Source organism: Oenanthe melanoleuca, chromosome 4, assembly GCF_029582105.1.
Source record: "Oenanthe melanoleuca isolate GR-GAL-2019-014 chromosome 4, OMel1.0, whole genome shotgun sequence".
NCBI lineage: Eukaryota > Metazoa > Chordata > Aves > Passeriformes > Muscicapidae > Oenanthe > Oenanthe melanoleuca.
The window spans coordinates 67,963,756-67,990,751 of record NC_079337.1 but is presented as its reverse complement, the minus strand read 5'-3'; the positions used below and the strand labels follow the sequence as shown (position 1 = coordinate 67,990,751).

Here is a 26,996-nt window from a genome sequence, read left to right as displayed (position 1 = left end):
CCCCCTTCCCTCATTTCTCATCCCTAATTTCCTCCTTTTTCCCCCTTTTCCCCCATTTCCCACTCCTCCTTTCCCCCTTTTTTCCCTTTTTTCTCTTTTTTCCATTTTCCCCTCATTCCAGCCCCCCAGGATCTCTCCCAGCTCCTGGATCAGCACCGGGATCTCCAGGAGCAGCTGCAGCACCTGCACACCCAGGTACCCCCGGACCCCAAAACCTCCCGAACCCCCTTTTCCCATCCCCTCCTCATCCTCAGGGCGGATTTTTGGGGTGAAGCCCCTCCCCAAACCCCAGGGCTTAGGGCGGGATTTTTCCCGGATTTTTCCTGGATTTTTCACTGATTTTTCCCGGATTTCTCCTCTATTTCTCCTGAATTTTTCACAGATTACTTCCCAGTTTCTTGCAGATTTTTCCTGAAATTTTAACAGATTCTTCACAGATTTCTCCCAAATTTTCCATGGATTTTTCCTAGATTTTTCCCAGATTTTTCATGGATTTCTCCCAGATTTCTCGCGAATTTTTCACGGATTTTAAACGGACTTTTCACGGATTTCTCCCAGTTTTTTCATGGATTTCTCCCGAAATTTTCCCAGATTTTTCCTGCATTTCTCATGGATTTTTCACTGATTTCTCACTGATTTCTCCCAAATTTTTAATAGATTTTTCAATGATTTCTCACGGATTTCTCCCAAATTTCTCCTGCATTCTTCCCAAATTTTTCACACATTTCTCCTGGATTTCTCTCAGATTTTTCCTGAATTTTCCATGGATTTTTCACTGATTTTTCCCGGATTTTCCCCAGATTTCTCCCCGAATTTCTCTCAGATTTTTCATGTACTTCTCCCGAATTTCTCCCGAATTTCTCCCGAATTTCTCCTGGATGTCTCACCAATGTCTCCCCAGTTTCTCCCCGATTTTTCCCCAATTTCTCCTGGATTTTCCCCGGATTTTTCATGCATTTCTCCCGGATTTCTCCCGGCGCAGCTGGAGCTGGAGCGGGAGGAGCAGCAGCGCCTGCGGGCGGCCCTGGGCGCCAGCCAGAGAGCGCTGAGGTCCTTCAAGAGAGGTCAGCGGGGTCCCCGTGTCCCCTCCCGGTGCCACCAGTGCCACCCCAAACCCGCGGGTGGCAGCTGCGCGCGGGTGACGGGGACGTGGGGACACGTCTGTGGTGGTGGCACCACCCTCATGCCCCCCTTTTTCCATCCTTCCCCCATTTCTCCCCATTTTCCCCCTTTCCCAACTTTTCCTCCCCCCATTTTCCACCCCTTTTTTCTCCCCTTTTCCCCTCTTTTCCCACCCCTTTTCCACCTTTTCCTCCCCCATTTTCCACTTCTTTTTTTCCTGCCTCTTTTCCCTTTGTTTTCCCAAACCTTTCCCACATTTTCTTCCCCCTTTTCCCACCCCTCATTTCTCCTCTTTCCCACCTTTTCCTTCCTATTTCCCATTTTTTTCCTGCCCCTTTTCCACTCTTTTCTCTTTGTTTTCCCAATCCTTTTCCACCTTTTTCTCCCTATTTCCCACCCTTTTCTTCCTCCTTTTTATCTCCTTTTTCCCCCCTTTTCCCAAACCTTTCCCACCTTTTCCTCCCGGTGCCGCCCCGCAGTGTCCCAGATTGTCACCCAGGATTACTGCCAGGCCCTGGAGCAGCTGGAGCTGGAGCAGGACCTGCGCTGCCACGCCGAGGCCTTCGCCCACCAGGTGCCACCGAGGGCTTGGGGACATCCCTGGGGGTGGCACCGAGGTGACACCGGGGTGTCCTGAGGGAATGGGGCGATCCCAGACTGGGCGGAATTCCCGTGGGATGGAGCTGGGTGGGATTCACCGCCAGCCCCTTCAGAAGTGACAACAAGGTGACAACGAGGGGTTGGGGACATCCCTGGGGGTGGCACGGAGGTGGCACTGAGGTGTCGCCGCACTCACGGCTGCATCCCGAGGGAATGGGATAATGGGATGGGATAATGGGATGGGATAATCCCAGGATTCTCCCACTGCGGTTTCCCGGGATGGATTCACCGCCAGCCCCTCTGGAAGGTGACACCGAGGTGACATCTCGGTGACATCTCGGTGACATCTCGGTCGCAGATGCTGGTGCAGCAGAAGGAGGCGAAGCGCCAGAGCTCCATCCTGCTCAGGAGCGCCGGGCCCGATTCCCAAATCCTGGAAGCGCTCCAGGAACTGGGAAAACTCAGCCGGGAGCTGGAGGAGACGCGGCGGGAGCGGCGGCAGCGGGTGAGGGACGGTCCCGAGCTTGGGGACATCGCGGCGAGGGGACAGCGGGACAGCGCCTCAATTCCCTTTTCCCACTCGTTTCTCCCCATTTCCCACCCCTCATTCCCCCCCTTTTCCTCCATTCTCCCCTTTTTCCCCTTTTCCCTTTTTCCCCTCCATTCCCGTCCCATTCCCCTTTTTCCACGGAGCGCTGCTTCTTTTTTTTCCCCATGGATTTCCCGACCCCTCATCCCACACGGAGCGGGAGATTTTCCCCAAAATCCGCTGGAATTTGGGGGATTTTGGGGGGTGTTCTGAAGCACCCCCATCCTCGGGGTTTTCCCGGATCCTGGAATTCCCAAATCTCCGCAGGAGAAGGAGCTGGAGGAGCAGCTGGAGGAGCAGCGGGAGCAGCTGGATCGAGCCCGGGCGGAGCTGGAGGAGGAGCGGGAGGAGAAGCGGGAGCTGAGGGAGAGGCTGGAAGGGCTGGAAAAGGAAGGTGGGAAATTCCAGAGGGATCCCAGAATATTCCAGGGGGATTTCCAGTAGGATTACAGAGAATTCCAGAGGGATTCCTAGAGGATTCTAGGGGGATTCCAGAGGGATTCAGGGAGATTCCAGATGGATTCCAGAGGGTTCCACAGGATTCCATGGAATTCCAGGGGGATTCCAGAAGATTCCAGAGGATTACAAGGGATTCCAGAAGATTACAGGGATTCCAGGGGAATTCCAGAAGATTCCAGGGAATTCCAGAGGGATTCCAGGAAGATTCCAGACAGATTCCAGATGATTCCATAGAATTCCAGAGGATTCCATAGAATTCCAGAGATTTCAGGGAGAATTCCAGAGAAATTCCAGAGGAATTTTAGAGGGATTGCAGAGAAATCCAGAGGGATTGCAGAGAGATTCCAGAAGATTCCAGGAGGGTTCCAGAGGGATTGCAGAGGGATTCCAAAATATTCCAGAGAGATTCCAGGGGGATTCCAGGCAGATTCCAGAGAATTCTAGGGATATTCCAGAAGGATTCCAAGGGCATTCCAGAAGATTCCAGAGGAATTCAGGGGGGTTCCAGAAGGATTCCAGAAGGTTCCAGGGAGATTCCAAGGCGATTCCGAAGGATTCCAGAGTAATTCCAGAAAATTCCAGAGGAATTCCAGGGAGATTCCAGACAGATTCCAGGGGGATTCCAGAGGTATTCCAGAGGATTCCAGAGCGATTGCAGAGAAATTCCAAAATATTCCAGAGAGATTCCAGAAAGATTCCAGGGAAATTCCAGAGAATTCCAGAGGGATCCCCACTCCCATTCCCGCCTCGTTCCAGTGGGATCCCTCCGGGAGCAGCTGACGTCACCTCAGAGCCACCCCGAGGTGCCACCGCCGCCACCGCTGCCACCGCCCGCTGCCACCGCTGTCCCCGCCGAGTAGGTGACACCTCCCGCGGCTTTTCCAGCCTCTCCCTGGCCCGGGAATATTCCTGGAAAATCGCTGGCCCCACCCGGATTGTCCCCAAGGGGCTGGCGCTGTCCCCCGCAGGAGAGGGGACAGGAGGTGACAAAGGGGAGGTGTCACCTGCTGTCCCCTGCGCAGCCCCCTGGCCACCCTCAGGAAGAGGAAGGCGCCGAAAAACCGGGAGAGAAGTGAGTCCTGAGGGGTTGGGGACATCGGAAATGTCCCCAAAGTGTCACCGGGACATCGGGAATGTCCCCAGAGTGCCACTGAGCGCTCCAGGGGTCCCCCAGCTGCATTTGGGATGATCTGGGGACAGGGTGGCACCGCCTGACCCCGAGCGGTGTCCCCAACACGGGGAGGTGACAGCTGCACCCCGAGCGGTGTCCCCAGCTGTCACAGGGAGGTGACAGGGCGGTGCCACCCCCGCAGGTGACCCCGGCACCGAGGACATCCGAGCCAGGGCCGTGCAGGAGATGCTGGAGCGGATCCGCACCGGGATCGTCCTGAGGCCGGCGCGGGAGCGGCCACACCTGCGCCAGGTGACAATGGCGACAATGGGGACAGTGGGGACACGGTGACAGTGGCCTGGGGCAGGTCTGGCATTCCCGGGACCCTTCAGCCATTCCCGAATTCCCGCAGGATTCCGTGGCCAGCAAGAGGCGGAGCGCGGCGCTGGAGCTGCAGGGGATCCTGGTGGGCAGCGCTGTCCCCTCACTGTCCCCGCGGTGTCCCCGCGGTGTCGCCACGGTGTCCCCTCGGTGTCCCTGCAGAGTCCCCTTGCTGTCCCACGCTGTCCCACGTGTCCCTGTCTCCTCCCTGTCCCTCCCTGTCCCCTCTCTATCCCCTCCCTGTCCCAAGTGTCCCCTCGCTGTTCTGTCTGTTCCTTCGCTGTCCCCACGGTGTCCCCCTCTGTCCCCTCCTTGTCCCTGCTCTGTCCCTCTCTGTCCCCATAATGTCCCCTCGCTATCCCCGTGTTGTCCCCTCCCTGTCCCTTTAGTGTTCTCTTAATGCCCCTGCAATGTCCCCTTGGTGTCCCCGCGCTGTCACTCGCTGTCCCTGCTCTTTCCCCTCCCCGTCCCCATGGTGTCCCCTCCCTGTCCCCTCCCTGTCCCCTCGCTATCCCCTCCCTGTCCCCCCTCTGTCTCCACGGTGTCCCCTCTCTGTCCCCCCTCTGTCCCCCCTCTGTCCCCTCGCTGTCCCCTCGCTGTCCCCCCTCTGTCCCCTCGCTGTCCCCCCTCTGTCCCCACGATGTCCCCCCTCTGTCCCCACGGTGTCCCCCCTCTGTCCCCCCTCTGTCCCCTCTCTGTCCCCACGGTGTCCCCTTGCTGTCGCCCCTCTGTCCCCTCGCCATCCCCTCGCTATCCCCTCCCTGTCCCCTCGCTGTCCCCCCTCTGTCCCCCCTCTGTCCCCACGGTGTCCCGTCCCTGTCCCCCCTCTGTCCCCCCTCTGTCCCCTCGCTGTCCCCACGGTGTCCCGTCCCCGGCAGGGCGCCCCGCGCAGGCCGAGCCGCCGGCGCAGCGGGAGGAGCCGGGACCCGCAGCGGGCAGAGCTGGGAGCGATCCTGGAGCGGCGGCGGCGGGCGCTGGACGCTTCCCTGGGAGAGAATTCCACGGGGAACAATTCCACGGGGAACAATTCCATCGGGAATTCCACCGACGGAGCTGGGAAGAGGCTGGACACGGGTACGGAGCGGGGAATGTCCCCAAGGAGGTGACACCGGCACCTGTCCCCTCCTGTCCCCGCTCCCATCGCTGCCATCGCTCTTCCCAGGAAACCGGGACACGGACACGGACACGGACAGGGACAAGGACACGGACAGGGACACGGACAGGGACAAGGACAGTGTCCCCTTCCGGCCCCGGGGCCTTGGTGGCCTCCCCAGGACGCGTCCCCTCCCCCGCCGGGACAGGGACAGCGCCTAGGAGCCACTTCTGGGGTTTTCCTGCTTCATTTCCCGAGGTTTTCCTGTGTAATTCCCCGGAATTTCCTGTTTCATTTCCCGGGGTTTTCCTGTTTAATTCCCCGGAATTTCCTGTTTCATTTCCCGGGGTTTTCCTGTTTAATTCCCCGGAATTTCCTGCTTCATTTCCCGGGGTTTTCCTCCTTCATTTCCCGGGGTTTTCCTCCTTCATTTCCCGGGGTTTTCCTGCCTCGATTCCTGGGATTTGTCGCCCTCCTTTCCAACATTTCCCATTCTCTTTTCCCAAGATTTTCCACCCTCCTTTCCAAGATTTCCCTCCTTCATTTCCTGGGATTTTCCTTCATTTCCCGGGGTTTTCCTGCCTCCATACCCGGGATTTGTCACCCTCCTTTCCAGGATTTCCCGCCCTCTTTTCCCAAGATTTTCCACACTCTGTTCCCAGGATTTTCCTGCCCCTTTCCAGGATTTTCCATCCTCCTTTCCCAAGATTTTCCACCTTTGCTCCCCCAGGATTTTCCACCTTCACTTCCCAGAGTTCCCCATCCTCCTCTCCTAGGATTTCTCGCCCTCATCTCCCACCCTTTCCCCCCACCAACATTTCCCTCCCTCTTTTCCCAGAATTTCCTGCCTTCCTTTCCCAAGATTTTCTACCCTTTCCCCCCAACATTTTCTGCCCTCAATTCTCAGAATTTCCCGCCCAATTTTCCCAGGACTTTCCATCCTCATTTCCCAGAATTTCCCATTCTCTTTTCCCAGGAATTTCCACCCTCCTCCCCCGGACTTCCCACCCTCTTTTCCCAAGATTTTTCGCCCTCCCTTCCAGGATTTTCCACCCTCTTTTCCAGGGATTTTCCTGCCTCCTTTCCCAATATTTTCCAAAATTTTTACAATCATTATCCCACCACCATTTCCCACAATTTTCCTGCTTCATTTCCTGGGATTTTCCACCCTCTTTTCCCAAGATTTCCCACCTTTTTTTCCCCAATATTTTCTGCCCTTTTTTCCAAGGATTTTCTGCCCTCAATTCCCAGAATTTTCCACCCTCCTTTTCCAGGATTTTCCACCCTCTTTTTCCAAGATTTCCTATCCTCCCTTCCAGGATTTCCTGCCCTCTTTTCCAGGGATTTTCCTGCCTCATTTCCTAAGATTTCCCATCCTCCTTCCCTGGAATTCCCACCTTTTTTCCCATCATTATTCCACCCTCTTTTCCCATATTTTCCCACCCTTTTCCCAGCATTTTCCATCCTCCTGGGAATCCCTGAAAAAATGGGATTTCATGGAATTCCAGACTGCCTTGGGAAGGCCCCAAATCCCCCCAAAATTCAGGAATTCCTTCCCAAAATCCCACAGAACCTCTGGCAGCTCCTCCTTTTCTACAACAACCAAATAAAATTCTTTATTTCCCTTGGATTTAGGAACACCTGGAATTATTCCTGGCATTCCAAAGCTCCTTTCCTGGGAATCCCAAATCCTCCAATCCCCAGAATTCCCTTGGATTTGTTTTTATCCTGGATTTTTCCTCCTCCTCCTCCAGCTGGAATTGAAATATTTAAGGCTGGGAGGGATTTTCCCAAATTTCCCTGAATTCCTGCTCCTTTTCCCTGTGGATTTTCCAGGAGGAAAACTGGGAAGGAGATTTTTCCAAATCCAGATTTTTATTTTTTTAATTCTCCCTGGGAAGAATTTCTCCAGGGAAATTCCAGAGGCTGGGAATGGAAATTCCCACTTTTCCTGCCCTTTCAATCATCTTCACCTGTGGATTTTCCCCAAAATTCTCGAATTTTGGAGGGAAAATTCCACCCAAATTCCACAATCCCAGCTCCAACCTGGCCTTGGACACTTCCAGGGATTGGGAAAAATCCCAATCCCAATAAAAACCTTCAAATTCCCAGGGGAAATCTGGGATTTTACACCTCATCCATAAATTTTTTTTGTGTTTCAGGGAATATTTTTTTCCCAAATTTAGGGGAGTTACATCCCAAATTTCCTTTTCCTGGTTAAATATTTATGGAATTCCACAATTTCCCAGGAATTTGGTTCAGCTCCAGGAAATCCTGAGTGGGATACAGGTTGGAAAAATGTGGAAAAACAGCTGGAAAAACCTCCAGGAATCCCCTTTGGAAAATCAGGATTAAAAGGAATCAGGAATTCCTGATTTTCCTCATTCCCATCCTGCTTCATCCCATCCCAGATCCAGGAATTCTCCAGCAAATCCAGAGGTCTCAGAGCAAAATTCCAACTTTTCCAAAGGAATTTTTTTCCTAAAAAAAAAAAAATCAAAGGGTTGGATTTGGTTTGGAATTATCCTGGCTGGAATTCTGTGGGATTTGAGGTCCTTTCCTGGAATCTTCCTTGGGAATTCCTCCAAAAAATCCCCTGGATTCCAAGGAATTCCCTGGGGTGGGAATTATTTAAATATTTATTCTTGGCCCAAGTGAAAATTCCAGAAAAAAACGGGAATTTTGTGATGGGAATGAATAAAATTTTCAGCTCCCTGGGAGGAATTTCTTCTTTTGGAAAAGGAGAAAGGAAAAATCTGGGAATTCTGAGCAATCCCCCTCTTCTGGAGGATCAGAAAAAAATCTGGGAATTCCCTGGAAAATGGAGAAAATCCCTTCCCACGAACTTCTTTGCTGGAGGCAAAAACGGGAATTTCCAGGATTCAAACTGCCCAAATCCTGATTTTTTTTTGGGATTATTCCAAGTCCTTTCTCTCTGGAAAAAAAAAAATGGGATGAAGGGACAGCTCCATCCTGGCTGTGTGGAATCCTCTGGATTTATCCCAATTTTTTTGTGTGTTTTTTAATTCATGGCTCTGTGAAACCCTCGGGAAAAACCGGAGGGAGCAGCTCCAAAAAAAAAAAAAAAAAAAAAAAAAAAAACAACCCAGGAATTGGGAAATTCCCAAAATTCCTGAAGAGGGCTCATCCAATCCCAACATTTTCCATGGAATCATTCCCAAGGGAAAGCTCCAAGTGTGGTTGGCACCTCCAGGAGTGTCCAAGTCTTGGAATTCCCAAGGAATTCCCGGCGGGAAAAAACGGAGAGAGGCGCCCTGGGCAGAGTCTGGGAAATCCCAGATCCAGATCCTTTGGATATTCCCAAATATTCCCAAACCTCAGTAAATTTTCTGCCTGCTGGGCAGGATGGCTTCCTTGATGAAGGAGAAAATCAGGAGAATTCCAGAGCGTTTCCCTCTTTTCCCCTTGGTGAAATAATTGGAAACGACGTCGTCTGTGGGAAAAATAAAAAACAGGGAATCAGAATTCCAGAGGGAATGGGAATGAGAATTCCACAGGGATGGGAATCAGAATTCCAGAGGGAATGGGAATCTGAACTTTTGAGGGAATGGGAATCAAAATTCCAGAGGAATGGAAATCAGAATTCCACAGGGAATGGGAATCAAAATTCCAGAGGGATGGGAATGAGAATTCCAGAGGGATGGGAATCAGAATTCCAGAGGGAATGGGAATCAGAATTCCTCAGGGAATAGGAACTGAATTTTTGAGGGAATGGGAATCAAAATTCCTGAGGGATGGGAATGATAATTCCTCAAGGAATGGAATCAGAATTCCAGAGGGACAGGACACAGGGAATGGATTCCCACTGGGAAAGGGGAGATTGGGGTGGGTGGGATTTTGGGAAGGAATTCCTGCCTGGGATGGAATTCCCAGAAAAGCTGTGGCTGCTCCTGGATCCCTGGGAATGGCCAAGGAAAGCTTTGAATGTGGGGTTGAATTTCTGGGAAAATCAGGGATCCCAAATTTCTGGGATTCTTTGAACCTTTGGGATCCCAAACTTCTGGGATTCTTTGAACCTTTAGGACCCCAATTCCCTGGAATTCTCAGGGCTCAGGGACCCCCAAAAATCCCAAATTTCTGGGACATTCAGAGCCCTTGGGAAACTCCAGAAATCCCAAATTTTTGGGATTCTTTGAACCTTTGGGATCCCAAATTTTTGGGATTCTCAAGGCTCAGGGACCCCCAGAAATCCCAAATTTCTGGGACATTCTGAGCCCTTGGGAAACTCCAGAAATCCCAAATTTCTGGGATTCTTTGAACCTTTGGGATCCCAAATTTCTGGAATTCTTTGAACCTTTGGGATCCCAAATTTCTGGGATTCTTTCAGCCTTTGGCATCCCAAATTTCTGGGATTCTTTGAACCTTTAGGACCCCAATTCCCTGGAATTCTCAGGGCTCAGGGACCCCCAGAAATCCCAAATTTCAGCCACGTTCTGCCCCTTAATGACCCCCGAAAATCCCAAATTCCCAGGACGTTTTGCACAGGATGGGAACCAAACAAACTTTAAATCTTTTCCCACCCAACCCCATTCCCAACCCCATCCCAACCCCATTCCTGACCCCATTCCTGACCCCATTCCCACCTCCAGGCTGCACTGTGGAGGGCAGGACGTTCTCCCCGGCCGACAGCGACACGAAGAAAGCGAAGGGAATCAACCACAGGCAGAAGGTGAAATAGGCCAGGACCTGCAGAATTCCCAAAATTCCAGCCCAGAATTCCCAAAAATCCACAAAATAAAATTCCCACAATTCCAGCCCAAAAATTCCGGCTTGGAAATCTCAAAAATTCCAGCCCGGAAATCGCAAAACTTTCAAAATCTCCTCGAGGTGTTGCCAAAATCTTCCTTTAATTCCCAAATTTTAATTCAATTAATTAAGGAATTAATAAATAAGGGATTTTTAAGTTAATTAAGGAACTCACTAAATGAAATCCTCATAGAAAAATAAATTAAATCCTTTCCATGTTTCCCAAGAAATTAAAAAAAAGAGAAGAGCCAGTTCCCAAATTTCCAAATTTTTCCCCTTTAATTCCCAGATTTTAATTCAATTAACTAAGGAATTAAGAAATAAGGGAGTTTTAAATTAATTTAGGAATTCACTAAATGAAATCATCATGGAACAATTAATTAAATCCTCTCCATGTTTCCCAAGGAATTCAAGAAAAAAGGGAAGAGCCAGCTCCCAAATTTCCAAATTTTTCCCCTTTAATTCCCAGATTTTAATTAAATCAATTAAGAAATAAAGAATTTTAAATTTAATAAGGAATTCACTAAATGAAATCCTCATGGAGAAATTAATTAAATGCATTCCATGTTTCCCAAGAAATTCAAAGAAATAGGAAAAGCCAGTTCCCAAATTCCTCATTTTTCCCCTTTAATTCCCAGATTTTAATTCAATTAATTAAGGAATTAAGAAATAAGGGAGTTTTAAATTAATTAAGGAATTGATTAAATGAAATCATCATGGAAAAATTAATTAAATCCTCTCCATGTTTCCCAAGGAATTCAAGAAAAAAGGGAAGAGCCAGCTCCCAAATTTCCAAATTTTTCCCCTTTAATTCCCAGATTTTAATTAAATCAATTAAGAAGTAAAGAATTTTAAATTTAATAAGGAATTCACTAAATGAAATCCTCATGGAGAAATTAATTAAATGCATTCCATGTTTCCCAAGAAATTCAAGAAAAAGAGCCAGTTCCCAAATTTCCAAATTTTTCCCCTTTAATTCCCAGATTTTAATTCAATTAATTAAGGAATGAATAAATAAGGGATTTTTAAGTTAATTAAGGAACTCACTAAATGAAATCCTCATAGAAAAATAAATTAAATCCTTTCCATGTTTCCCAAGAAATTAAAAAAAAGAGAAGAGCCAGTTCCCAAATTTCCAAATTTTTCCCCTTTAATTCCCAGATTTTAATTCAATTAACTAAGGAATTAAGAAATAAGGGAGTTTTAAATTAATTTAGGAATTCACTAAATGAAATCATCATGGAACAATTAATTAAATCCTCTCCATGTTTCCCAAGGAATTCAAGAAAAAAGGGAAGAGCCAGCTCCCAAATTTCCAAATTTTTCCCCTTTAATTCCCAGATTTTAATTAAATCAATTAAGAAATAAAGAATTTTAAATTTAATAAGGAATTCACTAAATGAAATCCTCATGGAGAAATTAATTAAATGCATTCCATGTTTCCCAAGAAATTCAAAGAAATAGGAAAAGCCAGTTCCCAAATTCCTCATTTTTCCCCTTTAATTCCCAGATTTTAATTCAATTAATTAAGGAATTAAGAAATAAGGGAGTTTTAAATTAATTAAGGAATTGATTAAATGAAATCATCATGGAAAAATTAATTAAATCCTCTCCATGTTTCCCAAGGAATTCAAGAAAAAAGGGAAGAGCCAGCTCCCAAATTTCCAAATTTTTCCCCTTTAATTCCCAGATTTTAATTAAATCAATTAAGAAGTAAAGAATTTTAAATTTAATAAGGAATTCACTAAATGAAATCCTCATGGAGAAATTAATTAAATGCATTCCATATTTCCCAAGAAATTCAAGAAAAAGAGCCAGTTCCCAAATTTCCAAATTTTTCCCCTTTAATTCCCAGATTTTAATTCAATTAATTAAGGAATGAATAAATAAGGGATTTTTAAGTTAATTAAGGAACTCACTAAATGAAATCCTCATAGAAAAATAAATTAAATCCTTTCCATGTTTCCCAAGAAATTAAAAAAAGAGAAGAGCCAGTTCCCAAATTTCCAAATTTTTCCCCTTTAATTCCCAGATTTTAATTCAATTAATTAAGGAATTAAGAAATAAGGGAGTTTTAAATTAATTAAGGAATTGATTAAATGAAATCATCATGGAAAAATTAATTAAATCCTCTCCATGTTTCCCAAGGAATTCAAGAAAAAAGGGAAGAGCCAGCTCCCAAATTTCCAAATTTTTCCCCTTTAATTCCCAGATTTTAATTAAATCAATTAAGAAATAAAGAATTTTAAATTTAATTAAGGAATTAACTAAATTAAATCCTCATGGAAAAATTAATTAAATCCTCTCCATGTTTCCCAAGGAATTCAAGGAAAAAAGAAGAGCCCCCTCCACCCCATTCCCAATCCAGGATTAAATTCCATGGAAAAAAAACCCAAAAAACTTCATGAAAAAATTGGATTTTCCTCGATTTTGATGGAATTTTGGCTGCCCTGGGAATGGGGATTTTTGCCATGGAATTAGAAATTAGAATTAGAAAAACAAGGAATGGGAATTCCCAAAAAGGGGAAAAGATTTGGTAAAAAGCTGGAATTTAAATGATTTTATTTCCTATTTTTTTTTTTAGTATTTTAAGAATAAATTTGGATTGATATTCCACATTCCTGGAATTTTCTAGGAAAAGCCCAAGCCTGGAATTTCAGAAGCTCAGCAAATCCCACCAAAAAAAAAAAAAAAAAAAAATCCCAGGATTTCAATTCTGATAAAAACTCAAAGTTGCTGAACTAAAAATTTGGGATTTTCCTGGTAGGAAAAATTGGGAATTTTGGGATTTTTGTTTCCCAAAAGATCTCACCTCAGAGAAGAGGTAGAATTCCTCAGCAAAGTATTGGAATGCCAGGTAGTGATTGACCACGACCAGCACTGCCAGGAAAAAAAAATAAAAATAAAAATAGGGAAAAACAACAGGATCAGCACATTCCAGAGGGAAATTCCCAAATTTTGGAGCCCTCCCCACAACCTGGAATTCTGCCTGTCTGGGAATGTTTGGGAATTTTGAAGAGGGATCTCAAATTTCTGGGATTTTCTTCCCCAGGAAGGCAAAATTTGTGGGATTTTCTGAGTTTTTGGGATTTCAAATTTTTGGGATTTTTTGAAGGTTCAGAGATCCCAAATTTCTGGAATTTTCCACAGGCTCAGGGGTACCAAAATTTTTGGGATTCTCTGAGCCTTGAGGACCTCAGAATCCCAAAATTTTGGGGATTCTTTGAGCTTTGAAAAATCCCTGAAATCCCAAATTTCTGGGATATTCTGAGCCTTGGGAAGTTCCAAAATCCCAAATTTCTGAGGCACCCAGGAACCCCAAACTCCCTGGAATTCTCTGGATTTTGGGGAATTTCAGCTCCCTCCTAACCCAAACCAGTCTGGAATTCCATGAGGGTGTCCAAAATTCCCAGGAAATCCCAGAATATCCCAGCATTCCCAGGAAATCCCAGCATTCCCAAGAAATCCCAGCATTCCCAGGAAATCCCAGCATTCCCAGCTCCCAGCCACATTCCCAAAGTTCAAAGTCCTTCCTGGTGCTGGCAGAATTCCCAAATTTTTAACCCTACCTGGGAATAGGGAATGAGGTTCCTTCCCTTTCCCTGCAGCCTTTTCCCAATTCCTGGAATTTTCCAAGGGCTTGGGGCACCCAGGAATTCCAAATTTTTGGGATTCTCCAAAGGCTCAGAAATCTCAAATTTTTGGGATGTTCTCAGAGCTTGAAGAACCCCAGGAATTCCAGATTTTTGGGACAATCAGGGACCCCCCAATCCCTTGAATCCTGAGTTTTTGGGGCTCCCAGGAATCCCAAATTTCTGGGATTCTCCAAAGGCTCAGGAATCCCAAATTTTTGGGATATTTTGAGCCCTTGGAGAATCCCAAGAATCCCAAATTTCTGGGACAATCAGGGATCCCCAATCCCTGGAATCCTCTAAGCCTTTGGGGTATCCAGGAATCCCAAATTTCTGGGATTCTCTGAGCATTTGGGGCACTCAGGAATCCCAAATTTCTGAGATATTCTCAGATCTTGGAGAACTCCAGGAATCCCAAAATTCTGGGATTCTTCAAAGGCTCAGGAATCCAAAATTTTTGGGACATTCTGAGTCCTTTGGGGCATCCAGGAATTCCAAATTTCTGGGATTCTCCAAAGGCTCAGGAATCCCAAATTTCTGGGATATTCTCAGACCTTGGAGAACCCCAGGAATCCCAAATTTCTGGGATTCTCCAAAGGCTCAGAAATCCCAAATTTTTGGGACATTTTGAGCCTTTGGAGAACCCCAGGAATCCCAAATTTCTGGGATTCTCCAACCCCTCAGCCAACCCCGACAGCCCCAAATTCCCGCAGCATCTCGAGCCTTTTTGGGGCACTCAGGAATCCCCAAAAATTCCCAAAAAAATCCCAAAAAATCCCCAGTGCAGGTAGATTTGAGCCCTGACCACAGGACAGGATGAAGTTGGAGGAGGTGAGCACGATGAAAGGAAAAGTCTGGAGCAATCCAAAATACACCAGGTTGGTGAAGAGCCCCATTCCCACCAGGAACGCCGGGAATTGCTCGAACAGGTACAGCCCCACCAGCACTGCTGAGGAAAACTGGGGAAAAAAACAGGAAAAAATGGGATTAACATAGAAATTCTGCATTGCCAGCATGGAATTCTAGGAGAAATTTCACCCTCAGTGGGATGGAATTAATATTTCCCAACCCTTTTTTGGGGGATTTGTTGCTTGATTTTTTTTCTGATTTTTTTTTTTTTTTTTTTACAGATTTTTTTTCCGGATTTTGATGGGATTGCAGGTGGGATTCCAGGCTGGAATTCCAGGCTGGAATGGGCAGGACTCACCCAGATCATGTATTTGATGATCCTCCTGGTGACCACGGTGTACTCCTCGATCAGCTCCGCCAGGTAGTAGAGCCCGGCCGCTGTGGGGACAGCACGGGGACACCGGTGGCACCAATGGCACCTCGGGGGTGGCAGCGCCCCACAGAGGGCTTGGGGGAAATCAGGGATTGCCAAATTCCCCAAGGTGCCACTCAGGGATGTGGGGGAACTCAGGGACAGGCAGGGATCCCAAATCTTGGGGCATTCTGAGGGTTTGGGGACACTGAAATACCCTCAGATTTTGGGGACACTCTGAGGGCTTGGGGACACCCAGGGACCTCCAGTCCCTGTGGTGATTTAAAGGGTCTGGGGACACCCAGGGACTCTCAGTGTTGGGGACACTGAGGGTTTGGAGGATCCCAAATCTTGGGGACATTCTGAGCTCTTGGGGACACCCAAGGACCCCAGATCTTGGGGACATTTTGAGGGCTTGGGGACATTCAAGAACCTCCAGTCCCTGTGGCGATTTCAGGGTTTGGGGACACCCAAGGAAACCCCCAAATTTTGGGGACATTTTGAGGGCTTGGGGACACTCAAGGACCTCCAGTCCCTGTGGTGATTTCAGGGTTTGGGGACACCCAGGGACCCCCAATCTTGGTGACACTCTGAAGGTTTGGGGACACCCAGCGACTCCCAGTGTTGGGGACACTGAGGGTTTGGAGGATCCCAAATCTTGGGGACACTCTGAGCCCTCAGGGACACCCAGAACCCCAAAATCCTTGGGGACACTCTGAGGGCTCGGTGACACCAAAAACCACCAAATCTTTGGGGACACTAAGGGCTTGGGGACACCCAAGGATCCCAAATCTCGGGGACACTCTGAGGGTTTGGGGACACCCAGAACCCTCCAACCCTTGGGGACACCCCGGGACTCCCTTTCCCCTCAGCCCTTCCCGCCCTTTCCCCCCCCACACACCCCTCGCTATATCGCGACAGGCCCGCAGCGGGCCCAACCCCGTCGCGCACGTCCCGGGGCGCTCTCACCGATGGCCAAGGTGACAAAAGCCACCTGCACGAGCAGGGACAGCCAGCTGAGCACGTACATGAACCACATGGCGGAGCCGGGGCCGCTCCCGGGGCCGCTCCCGCTCCGGGCCCGGCGCCGCTCCCGGCAGCCGGAACCAGCGAGACGCGGGGAGCGAGCGCCGCCGGAACCAGCGAGACGCGGGGAGCGAGCGCCGCCGGAACCAGCGAGCAGCGCCCCGCGCCTCGCCACAGCGCCCCCTGCAGGCCCGGAGGACTCAGCATAGAACGGGCGGGCGCGGAATGTGGGGAGGGGGAACCCCAAAAGTGTTGGTTTGTGGGGACCCCAAAAGTGTGCGAGGAGCGAGGAGATTGGAGATTTTCCCTATAATCTGCAGGATCAGTGAAAATGGATAGGGACCCCCGGAGTGTGAGGGAAAATCTGTAAGGACCCCAAAATGTACAGGGACCCCAAAATGCCCAGGGACCTCAAAACACGGGGGACTCCGAAACACGGGGGTACCCCTAAATGTACACGGGCCCCAAAATGTACAGGAACCCCAAAACATGGCAGAGACCCCAAAATGTACAGGGACCCCAAAATATGCAGAAACCCCAAAATACAGGGGGGCCCTAAAATGTACACGGACCCCAAAATATACAGAGATCCCAAAATGTAAACGGACCCCAAAATGTCCAGGGACCCCAAAAAACAGAGGGACCCCAAAATGTACAGGGAGCCCAAAATGTACAGGGACCCCAAAACACGAGGGGACAAAATGCACAAGGACCCCAGATCTATAGGGGGACCCCCAAAAGTAAAGGGTGCAAGAAACCCCAAAACCCTACAGAGACCCCAAACTGCAGAGGAACCCCCAAAAACCGTGTAGGGACCCCAAAACCCGCACTGGGCTGTACCGGGAGGTTTTGGGGTGCTGGTTTTGGGGTGCTGGAACTTCATTTTGGGGTGCTGGGTGTGTTCATTTTTGGGGTGCTGGGGACTGATTTTGGGGTCCGGGGAGATTTCATTTTAGGGGTGCTCCTTTTGGGGTCCCAGAGGGCTCATCTTTGGGGTGCTGCTGGTGGATTTTGGGGTACTGGATGTTTCATTTTGGGGTCCTGAGCTCATTTTAGGGCTTCTGGGGGATTCGTTTTGGGGCACTCGGGGCTTCTTTTGGGGTGCTCGGGGCTCATTTTGGGGTTCTCCTTTTAGGATCCTGGAGAGCTCCTTTTGAGGCGCTGGGGGCTCATTTTTGGGGTACAAGGGGATCATTTTGGGGCGCTGGGGGCTCATTTTTGGGGTACAAGGGGTTCATTTTGGGGTGCTGGGGGCTCATTTTTGGGGTACTAGGGGTTCATTTTGGGGTCCTCGGGGCTTATCCTTGGGGTCTCATTTTAGGGCGGTTTGGGTTTTTTTGGGGGTACTGGGGGGTTGATTTTGGGGTGCTGAGGGGGTCAGAGTGGGCTCGTTTTGGGGTGCTGGGGAGTTCATTTTGGGGGTACGGGGTGTTGATTTTGGGGTGCGGAGGGTTCCTTTTGGGGTTAGAAAAAGCGGGTAAGAAAAGAGGGGGTGACAAAAGGGGGGGACAAAAAGGAGGGGTGACAAAAGGGGGGGACAAAAAGGGGGGGTTAAAGTGTCCCCGCTCCCCCCCCCGCGGACAGAGGGGACAAAAGGGACAAAAGGGACAAAAGGGACAAAGTGTCGGCGGCGCTAACGCGGGCTGGCACGTGTGACAGCGGTGACCCGGGGGGCTCGGTGACACCGCGGTGACACTGCGGTGACCGAGGGGTGACCCCGAGACGGGGGGGGCGGCCCGACCCCGAGAGCGCCGCGGGCAGCGGGAGATGGGGATGGGGATGGGGACAGGGACATGGGGACAGGGACATGGGGATGGGATGGGGACGGGGATGAGGACAGGGACATGGGGATGGGGATGGGGATGGGGACAGGGATGGGACAGGGACATGGGGACAGGGACATGGGACAGGGACATGGGGACAGGGACATGGGGACAGGGATGGGGACAGGGATGGGGATGGGGACAGGGATATGGGGATGGGGATGGGATGGGGATGGGGACAGGGACAGGGACATGGGGACAGGGACAGGGACAGGGACAGATTTGGGACACGTGTGAGGCAGGTTTGGGGACAGGGACAGGTTTGGGGCAGGTTTTGGGATGGGGACAGGGAGCAGGACAGGGATGGGGCAGGTTAGGGACGGGTTTGGGGACAGGGAGCACCTCCAGCTCCTTTTCCCCCATCTCTGCGCTACCGGGGAGGTGCCGAGACCCTTCCCGACCCTTCCCGACCCTTCCCGACCCTTCCCGATCATTCCCGACCCTTCCCGACCCTTCCCGATCATCCCCGACCCTTCCCGATCATTCCCGACCCTTCCCGATCTCTCCCGATCCTTCCCGCCCGACCCTGGAAATCCGGGATAAATCCCTGGAATTCTCTGGGCGGTTCTTTGGGATGGCCACGCGGTTTTGGGGGGCTCCGTGTCCCCCCGTCCGTCCCCGTGTCCTCCCTGCAAGAATTTTCCCGTTTTCCCCACAAATTCCCTATTTCTGCCCTTTTGGGGAGACACCAAATACCCCAAAACTTCAGGTACAGCGGGTACCCCAAAACCCCCGGGAATTTCACGTGTCCTGGGCACCCCAAAAACGCCAAAACTCCAGGTAGCCCGAGCACCCCAAATACCCCAAAATTCCTGTGAACCTGACGTGTCCTGGGCACCCCAAACACCCCAAAACCCCAAACACCTCAAAACACGGAGCACCCTGAGCACCCAAAACCTCTGTCAACCTCACGTGTCTTGAGCACCCCAAAACCCTGAGCACCCCAAATACCCCAAAACCCCAAATACCAGAGGAACCCCAAACACCCCGAGCACCCCAAGCATCACAGGAATCCCAAATACCCCAAAACCCCGAGCACCCCAAACACCCCAAATACCCCAAAACACGGAGCACCCTGAGCACCCAAAACCTCTGTGAACCTCACGTGTCTTGAGCACCCCAAATACCCCAAACACCCCCAAAACCCCGAGCACCCCAAACACCACAGGAACCCCAAATACCTCAAATCTCTTAGCACCACAGCAACCCCAAACCCCAAAACACGGAGCACCCTGAGCACCCCAAAACCTCACGTGTCCTGGGCACCCCAAATACCCCAAACACCCCAAAACCCCAAGTACCAGAGGAACCCCAAACATCCTGAGCACCCCAAGCACCGCAGGAACCCCAAATACTTCAAAATCCTGAATACCACAGGAACCCCAAAATCCCCAGCACCCCAAACACCCTGAACACCCCAAACGCCCCAAATACCCCAAACCCCGAGCACCCCAAACCCCCCAAAACCCGCAACCCCGAGCACCCCAAACCCCCAGCACGGCTCTCCTCCCCCCACACCCCTCCCCGCCCCCCCAATCCCCTATTAAACCATTTAGAACCCTCCGGCTGCTCCCACCACTTCCATCTATTTTTAGCTCTATTTTCCCTTTTTTTTTTAGGATTTTTTCTGCCTTTTCCCATTTCCTCTCCGCAGCCAAAAACCCGTGAAGTTCCCGGCTCGTCCCTCGGGGAGCTGCCGGGGAATCCAGGCGTGAAAAATGTGCGAGATCCATGCCCGGAGCTCCTTTTCCCTCCACTTTCCCATCTCCTGGGAAAAAAAAAAAAAAAAAAAGCTTTTTTTTGCTTTTTCCCCCTTTTCCCTTCAAGCCCCCACCCCAAATCTGACCCCACGGCACCCCCAGGGATCCGGATTTGGGGATTCCTGAAGTTTCTCGGTGTCCTCAGGGAGGAGTTTGGGGTTTTCTTCCACTCCACAATTCCAGAGATTTTGTTTGGAGACCCCACAGCTCAGCTCGTTCTCGTGGGTGGGGTTTTGTTCCTCCCAAATCCCTCTGGAGGGGGATTTCCCCCCAAATCCCACAAATCCCCATTTATGGGGTTTGTTTCTAAGCCCCATAAATCCCCATGGATGTGATTTGGCCCCAAAGAAAAACAATTCCCATGGATGGGGGTTTTTTCCCCAATCCCTCGTGGATGGGGTTTTGTTCCCCCCAGATCCCTCTAGAGGGGGATTTTCCCCCAAAATCCCACAAATCCCCATGGATGGGGTTTAGTTTCCAAGCCCCATAAATTCCCGCTGATGGGGTTTTGATTCCAAGCCCCACAAATCCCCATGGATGATGTTTTACCCTACAAATCCCCCTGGATGGGGTTTTATTCCCCCCAAATCCCTCTGGAGGAGGATTTTCCCCCCAAATCCCACAAATCCCCATGGATAGGGTTTTTTCCCAAGCCCCATGGATGGGATTTGACCCTCAATCCCCCCCATCCCTCTGTCTGGAGTTTCTTCCCCTCCCGACCTATCCCCATCCCCATTCCTGTCCCCATTCTCCTATTCCCATTCCCATTTTCCTTCCTATTCTCATTCCCATTCCTATTCCCATCCTCATCCCCATTCCTACTCCTTATCCCATTCCAATCCCATCTCCACTCCCATCCCATCCCATCCCATCCCATCCCATCCCATCCCATCCCATCCCATCCCATCCCATCCCATCCCATCCCATCCCATCCCATCCCCATTCCCGTTCCCATCCCTGTTCCCATTCCCGTTCCTGTTCCCATTCCCACTCCCTATCCCATCCCAATTCCGTTTTCATTCCCGTTCCCATCCCTGTTTCCGTTCCCATTCCTCGTTCCCATTCCCATCCCTATCCCCATCCCCAATCCCACTCCCATTGCACTCCAATCCCATCCCAATCCCTACGCTCATTCCCACTGCCACTCTCATCCCTATCTCCATCCCATCCCATCCCATCCCATCCCATCCCATCCCATCCCATCCCATCCCATCCCATCCCATCCCATCCCATCCCATCCCATCCCATCCCATCCCATCCCATCCCATCCCATCCCATCCCATCCCATCCCATCCCATCCCATCCCATCCCATCCCATCCCATCCCATCCCATCCCATCCCATCCCATCCCATCCCATCCCATCCCATCCCATCCCATCCCATCCCATCCCATCCCATCCCATCCCATCCCGTTATCCCGTTGTTATCCCGTTGTTATCCCACGCCTGGCCGCGCTGACTCGCGCTGACAGCCGGGCTCTCGGGGCTCTCGGGGCTCTCGGGGCTCTCGGGGCTCTCGGGGCTCTCGGGGCTCCCGCCGCCGCTCGGTGCCGCTCATCGGCTCCGTGCAGGGCGGGGGGTCAGGCTCCGGTCAGCCCTGCCCGATCCCGTCCCCCGCTCCCCCCGCGCCCCGGCCGAGCCGCCGCTGTCAGCTCCGCTCACCCTGACGAGCGCCCCGAACCGTGAATGCAACGCGGCCGGGGAGCGGCGGGTGCGGCAGCGGGGAGGGAGGGGGATGGAGGGAAAAGGGGGGATCCAGCGGGAAATGTGGGGGATCCATCGGGAAATGTGGGGGATCCATCGGGAAATGTGGGGGGATCCAGCGGGAAATGTGGGGGAATTAAGAGGGAAATGTGGGGGATCCATCGGGAAATGTGGGGGGATCCATCGGGAAATGTGGGGGAATTCAGAGGGAAATGTGGGGGGATCGATCGGGGAAAAGGGGGGAATTCAGAGGGAAAAAGAGGGAATCCATCGGGAAATGTGGGGGATCCATCGGGAAATGTGGGGGGATCCACAGGGAAAATGTGGGGGTTCCATCGGGAAATGTGGGGGAATTCAGAGGGAAAAAGGGGGGATCGATCGGGAAACGTGGGGGATCCATAGGGAAAAAGGGAGGGGGATCAATTGGGAAAAACGGGGGATCGATTGGGAAATGTGGGGGGGTCCATCGGGAAAAAGAGGAGATCGATCGGGTAAGAGAGGGGATCAATCGGAGGAAACGGGGGATCCATCGGGAAAGGAGGAGGATCAATCGGCGGAAAAGGGGGATCCATCGGGGAAAAGGGGGATCCATCGGGAAAAAGGGGGATCCATCGGGGAAAGGGGGATCCATCGGGGAAAGGGGGATCCAGCGGGAAAAGGAGGGGATCAATAGGGGTAAACGGTGGATCGATCAGGAAAACGGGGGGGTCAATCTGGGAAAAGGAGGGAAAGTCAATCGGGGGAAAGGGGGAATCCATGGGGAAAAGGGGGGAGATCCATCAGGAAAAAGGGGGGATCGATCCGGGAAAAGGGGGGGATCAATAGGGAAACGTGGGGAGGATCAATCAGGAATGGTGGGGGATCAATCGGGGAAAAGGGGGAATCCATCAGGAAAGGTGGGGGATCCATAGGGAAAAGGGGGGAATCCATTAGGAAAAAGGGGGGATCAATCGGAAAAAAGGGGGGATCAATCGGGGAAAAGGGGGGCGATCAGGAATGATAGGGAGAAGTCAGGAAAAGGACAGAGGGGATCAATCAGGATGGGGGGGATCAATCGGGGATGGTGGGGAGCAGTCAGGAAAAGGGGGGGCGATCAGGAAGGATGGGGATCAATCAGGATGGGGAGGATCAGTCAACAAGAATGAGGGAATCAATCAATAAAAAAAGGTGGGATCGATTAGGAATGGGGAGGGATCAATTAGGATGGGGGGAATCAATCAGGAGGGATTGGGGGATCAATCAGAAAGAATGAGGGGGGCGATCAGGAATGATGGGGGATCAATCAGGATGGGGGATCAATCAGGAAGGATTGGGGGGCACCCGCTTACCCCTGGATTTGGGGTCTGGGGTTACCCCTGGTTTTGGGGTACTCCCCATCCCTTGCCCTCAGTGGGGATTCAGGGCTCCCATTTCCCCTTGGGTGGGATTTTGGGGATCCCATCTCCCTTTATCCAAAGTTTGGGGGTCCCATTTACCCTCAGCCGAGATTTGGGGGTCCCGTGTCCTTTCGATCACGGTTTGTGGGGGTCACATCTCCCCTTGCCACAGCTCCAGGGGTCCCGTGTCCCCTCAGCCGGGATTTGGGGGTCCCGTGTCCCCTCAGGTGGGTTTTGGGGTCCCGTGTCCCCCGGATGTCCCCTTGGTCCTGCTACGAGGGGACCGGGACCCCCCCAAACCCCACTGGTGACCCCAAAGCGCGAATTCCCGGGAATTCCCGGGATTCTCCGAGCCCCCGATCCCGAATGTCCCTGAGGCCACCCGGAGCTGTCACCGTGTCCCCAACACGCGCCCGGGGGGTGGCTCAGCTTTGTGGGGTGGCCCCAAATCCCTCGTCGCGCACCCCAAAGTGACACCCGGAGCGCTGCGGGGACACCCCCGCCTGTCCCCGCCGCAGCGGGTGACACCAAGGCGGTGCCACCAGCGCGTCCCCAAATCCCAAACGGCGGCAGCGAGGCGGAACAAATCCCTCCTCGGGAGTTATTAACTCGTTTTCAGAGCCTGTCCCCAAACAGGTCAGGCGTGTGACACCGCAGCCACCCCCGGGTGACCCCAGGGGACAGCCACCCCCCCCTCCCCTCCCCCAGCCCAGCGCGGGGACGTGGCACAGGCGGGGCGGTGACATCGCCACGTGTCGCCACGGGCGGGGAGGGGAAACTGAGGCACGGGGAGGAGGGGCAGAGGGTTCCCCTCCCCCCCTCATTAGCGGCAATAAGATCAATTAGCGATCGGCTTTAAGGAGCGGCGCCCCCCGGCTCCTGCCCCCCACGGGGGGCTCCCACCGCCCCCGCCCGACCCCACTGCCCGGGAGCGGGACCCCCGCTGGGGGCGATGGGTCTGTCCCTGTCCCCATCTCCCCGTCCCCGTCCCTGTTCCCATCCCTGTCCCCATATCCCTGTCCCTGTCCCCATCTCTGGGTGTATCCATAACTCCTTTCCCACCCCCGTTTCTAATGTTTATTGCTGTCCCATCCCTGTCCCTGCTCCTGTCCCCGTCCTTGTCCCTCTCTAAAAATCTCCCTGTTCCCATCTTCGTTTCCATCCCAGTCTCCATCCACGTTCCTATCGCTGCCCCATTCCCATCTCCACCCCTATTCCCATCCCCATTCTCTGTCCCCATCCTCTCCCTGTCTCCATCCCTGTCCCCATTCCCTGTCCCCGTCCCCATTCCCTGTCCCTGTCCCCAGCCAGCCCAGTGACAGCGTGGGCGGCAGGTCGGGGTCTCTGTGGATGGACACCGGTGACATTCCTGGACAGAAAGGTCACGGAAAGGTCACAGCTACATCCCAATGCTCGTCCCCAACCCTGAGAGCCGAGGCTGCTCCGTGACACGAGTGACAGCTCCTGGAACGGGCCGGAGCCATCGGTGTCCCCAGTGCCACCACCCCAGGGCAGCTCGGCCCCAGCGCTGTCACCTCCCAGCCCCCATTCCTGTTTGCATTCCCGTTCCTGTTTCCATTTCCATTCCCATTCCTATTCCTGTTCCCGTTCCCGTTCCTATTCCCAATCCCATTCCCGTTCCCATCCCCATTCCTATTCCTGTTCCCGTTCCCGTTCCTGTTCCCAATCCCATTCCCGTTCCCATCCCCATCCCCATCCCCATTCCCATTCCCATTCCCATTCCCATTCCCATTCCCATTCCCATCCCATTCCCGCTCCCCTCTGGAATTCACCTCCGTGTCCCCTCCAAGGTGTCCAGGTGGGAGGTGGCAGAGCCGGAGCACAAATGTCACCGACAGGGTCCCCTCCCGAAATCCTGGAATGGGGAGTGGGATGGAGGGAGGGAGGGGTGGAGGGAGGGATGGGGAATGGGAAAATGGAGGGATGAAGGGATGGATGGCACAATGGGGGATAAAGGGACAAAAGGATGGCGGGATGGAGGGAGAGAGGGATGGAGCAATGGAGGGATAAAGGGACAAAAGGATGGCGGGATGGAGGGATGGAGCAATGGAGGGATAAAGGAATGGCGGGAGGGAGGGAGGGACGGAGGGATGGGGAGATGGAGGAGGGGGAGGAAGGATGGAGAGAGGGAGGAGTGAAGGGATGGAGAGAGGGAATAGGAAAACGAGGGGATGGATGGATGGATGGATGGATGGATGGATGGATGGATGGATGGATGGAGGGACAAAGGGATGGAGGGATGTAGGAGCAGACACCGGGTTGGATGGATGCACACAAGGAAGGGAGGACGGAAGGATGGATGGACGGACGGACAAGCAGACTCTGGGAATGGGACAGACAACACCTACAGCACAGCTGGAACATCTGGGAACAGAGCCGGATTCCGGAGCCACAGGAAGGACACACGGACACAGGGAAGGACACACGGACAGGCCCCATTTCCCCATGTCCCACCTCTGCTGGACCGTCCCCTGTCCCGGTACCGGTGGCACTGGTGTGACCCCGAGTGGTGCCACAGCGCCCTGGGCGGGCACTGCCACGGCTCCGGCACTCTGTGCCAGGACAGGAACGAGCACGGGATCATCTGCTTGGGATGGGGACAGGTGTGGGATCACCCACTGGGATGGGGGCAGGTGTGGGATCACCCACCCGGGACGGGCACCCCAAACCCAACCCCGACGGCAGCCTGGCCATGGAGCAGCCGCCCGCCCCATCCCGCCACCGCCCCATTCCCGTTTCTCCACTCACCATCCTCTTCCTCCTGCCGGGATGTCCCCGGGATATCCCCGGTGCTGCTCCACCCCCGGATGGATCCAGACCCCGAAATTCAACCCAGCCCCTCCAAAATCAGCGTTTCCTCACGGAACGGAGCCGTTCCTGCCTGGACCTTCTTCCCTCCTTTCTCAGCCGGATCTGTTTTGGCCCCGGCACCCACGGATGGAGTGGGGACATCAGAAGCTCCTCATCCCGAATTTGGGGGGCTCATCCCGGGTTTGGGGCCTCTCCTGCCGATGTCCCCACCCAGAACCCACGGCAGCTCCGGGGTTGGAGCCTCCCAGGAATACCCGGGGGCTCCGGTGGGATCGGGGTGTCCCTTCCCGACTCTCGCACCCGCTCCCGGGCTGGGATTCGCTGCCTGTTCACCCCAAACCCCCCAACTCTCCCGCCCCGCGGTGCCACCTCCTGCAGCCCCGGGCTGGGGACACGCTCAGGGGACCCTCCTGCCCTCGTGGCCGGGTGGTGGCAGAGGGGACAGCGCTGTCCCCACCCCCGGGCCTGGTGGGACACCCCGGACTCACCGGCAGCTCCCGGCTCCGCTCGGACTTTGGCAAAGTTGAGACAAAGGCGGCGGGTGCCGTCCCCTGCCCCCTGTCCCCGCTGTCCCCAGACAGGCTGGTGCCACCAGGATTTAATGAGGGCACGAGGGCGGTGGGCTCGGGGGCTGCACTCGCACACCGCGCGCATTAACCCTTCCCCTGCCGCCCTGGGGGGAGCAGGGCTCCCTCCTGCCGCACCCCCCGGGACCCCCAGCCTGGAGACCCGCGGTAATCCCGGGATAACGCGGGGTTCTGCATCCCCGGGGCGGGGACAGCCCCGAGAGGAGGTGACGCACGGCAAGGAGCCCCCCCAGCCCCGGGGGTCACCGACACCCCCAAATGAAGGGATGGGGGAGCTGACCCCAGTGCCGGGATGGCCGTGTCCCCGTCCTGGCTGTGTCCCCATCACTGTCCCCGTCCCAGCATCCCAGGACCACAGAAGCCCTGACAGTGACGATGTGGCCGTGCCAGGTGTGGAATGTGGGATTTGGTATTTGGGATTTTGGATTTTGGATGGCCTGGGTGGTGCTGCCCATGCTGGGCCACCTGTCTTCTCCACTGGTCTCTGCCATTGTCCCCAGTTGGTCACAGCTGTCCCTTCTCTTCCTGCCTGTCTGCATTGCCACCCTCTCCTTCCATTCTGGTGTGCCCAGACCTCCATCTGTCTGTCCGTCCATCCATCCATCCATCCATCCATCCATCCATCCATCCATCCATCCATCCATCCATCCATCCATCCATCCATCCCTCCATCCATCCATCCATCATCCATCACCCATCCATCCATCCATCCATCCGTCCATCATCCATCCACCCATCCATCCATCATCCATCCATCCATCCATCCATCCATCCATCCATCCATCCATCCATCCATCCATCCATCCATCCATCCATCCCTCCCTCTCCCCCTTCACTTTTTCCTTCCCTCCATGTCCCCCCCTCCTCTCCCTCC

At 52.7% G+C, this 26,996-nt stretch overlaps 2 protein-coding genes across 2 annotated transcripts in view; one reads left to right on the top strand and one right to left on the bottom strand.

The window, feature by feature from the left end:
• Positions 1 to 5,592, top strand: part of LOC130252857 (shootin-1-like) — a 7,990-nt gene extending 2,398 nt beyond the window's left edge. Inside the window, exons 5-15 of the mRNA XM_056490860.1 lie at positions 122 to 195; positions 983 to 1,064; positions 1,602 to 1,696; positions 2,081 to 2,227; positions 2,579 to 2,705; positions 3,527 to 3,626; positions 3,793 to 3,842; positions 4,084 to 4,193; positions 4,294 to 4,347; positions 5,141 to 5,336; positions 5,425 to 5,592. Of these exons, the coding sequence (XP_056346835.1) occupies positions 122 to 195; positions 983 to 1,064; positions 1,602 to 1,696; positions 2,081 to 2,227; positions 2,579 to 2,705; positions 3,527 to 3,626; positions 3,793 to 3,842; positions 4,084 to 4,193; positions 4,294 to 4,347; positions 5,141 to 5,336; positions 5,425 to 5,576 (1,187 nt within the window). The 3' untranslated portion in view covers positions 5,577 to 5,592. The remainder of the gene's footprint in view (positions 1 to 121; positions 196 to 982; positions 1,065 to 1,601; positions 1,697 to 2,080; positions 2,228 to 2,578; positions 2,706 to 3,526; positions 3,627 to 3,792; positions 3,843 to 4,083; positions 4,194 to 4,293; positions 4,348 to 5,140; positions 5,337 to 5,424) is intronic.
• Positions 5,593 to 6,944: 1,352 nt separating this feature from the next.
• Positions 6,945 to 16,146, bottom strand: TEX261 (testis expressed 261). Its single transcript, XM_056490410.1, has 6 exons — positions 15,985 to 16,146; positions 14,962 to 15,041; positions 14,560 to 14,713; positions 12,935 to 13,002; positions 9,960 to 10,062; positions 6,945 to 8,809 (listed from the first exon to the last, which is right to left on the bottom strand). Exons 1-6 carry the CDS (start codon positions 16,052 to 16,054, stop codon positions 8,694 to 8,696), a joined length of 591 nt encoding a protein of 196 aa, XP_056346385.1. The 5' UTR covers positions 16,055 to 16,146; the 3' UTR covers positions 6,945 to 8,693.
• Between the last annotated feature and the right edge of the window lie 10,850 nt (positions 16,147 to 26,996).

Bases quoted from the DNA above. Each gene is read 5' to 3' on its own strand.
- TEX261 (XM_056490410.1), bottom strand. From the start codon at position 16,054: ATGTGGTTCATGTACGTGCTCAGCTGGCTGTCCCTGCTCGTGCAGGTG. The intron at 13,003-14,559 runs GTCAGGGCTCAA...TTTTCCTGGCAG, and splicing joins CAACTTCATCCTGTCCTGTG to TGCTGGTCGTGGTCAATCAC. The intron at 8,810-9,959 runs GTGGGAATGGGG...TTTTTCCCACAG, and splicing joins CTCCACAGTGCAGCCTGGAG to ACGACGTCGTTTCCAATTAT.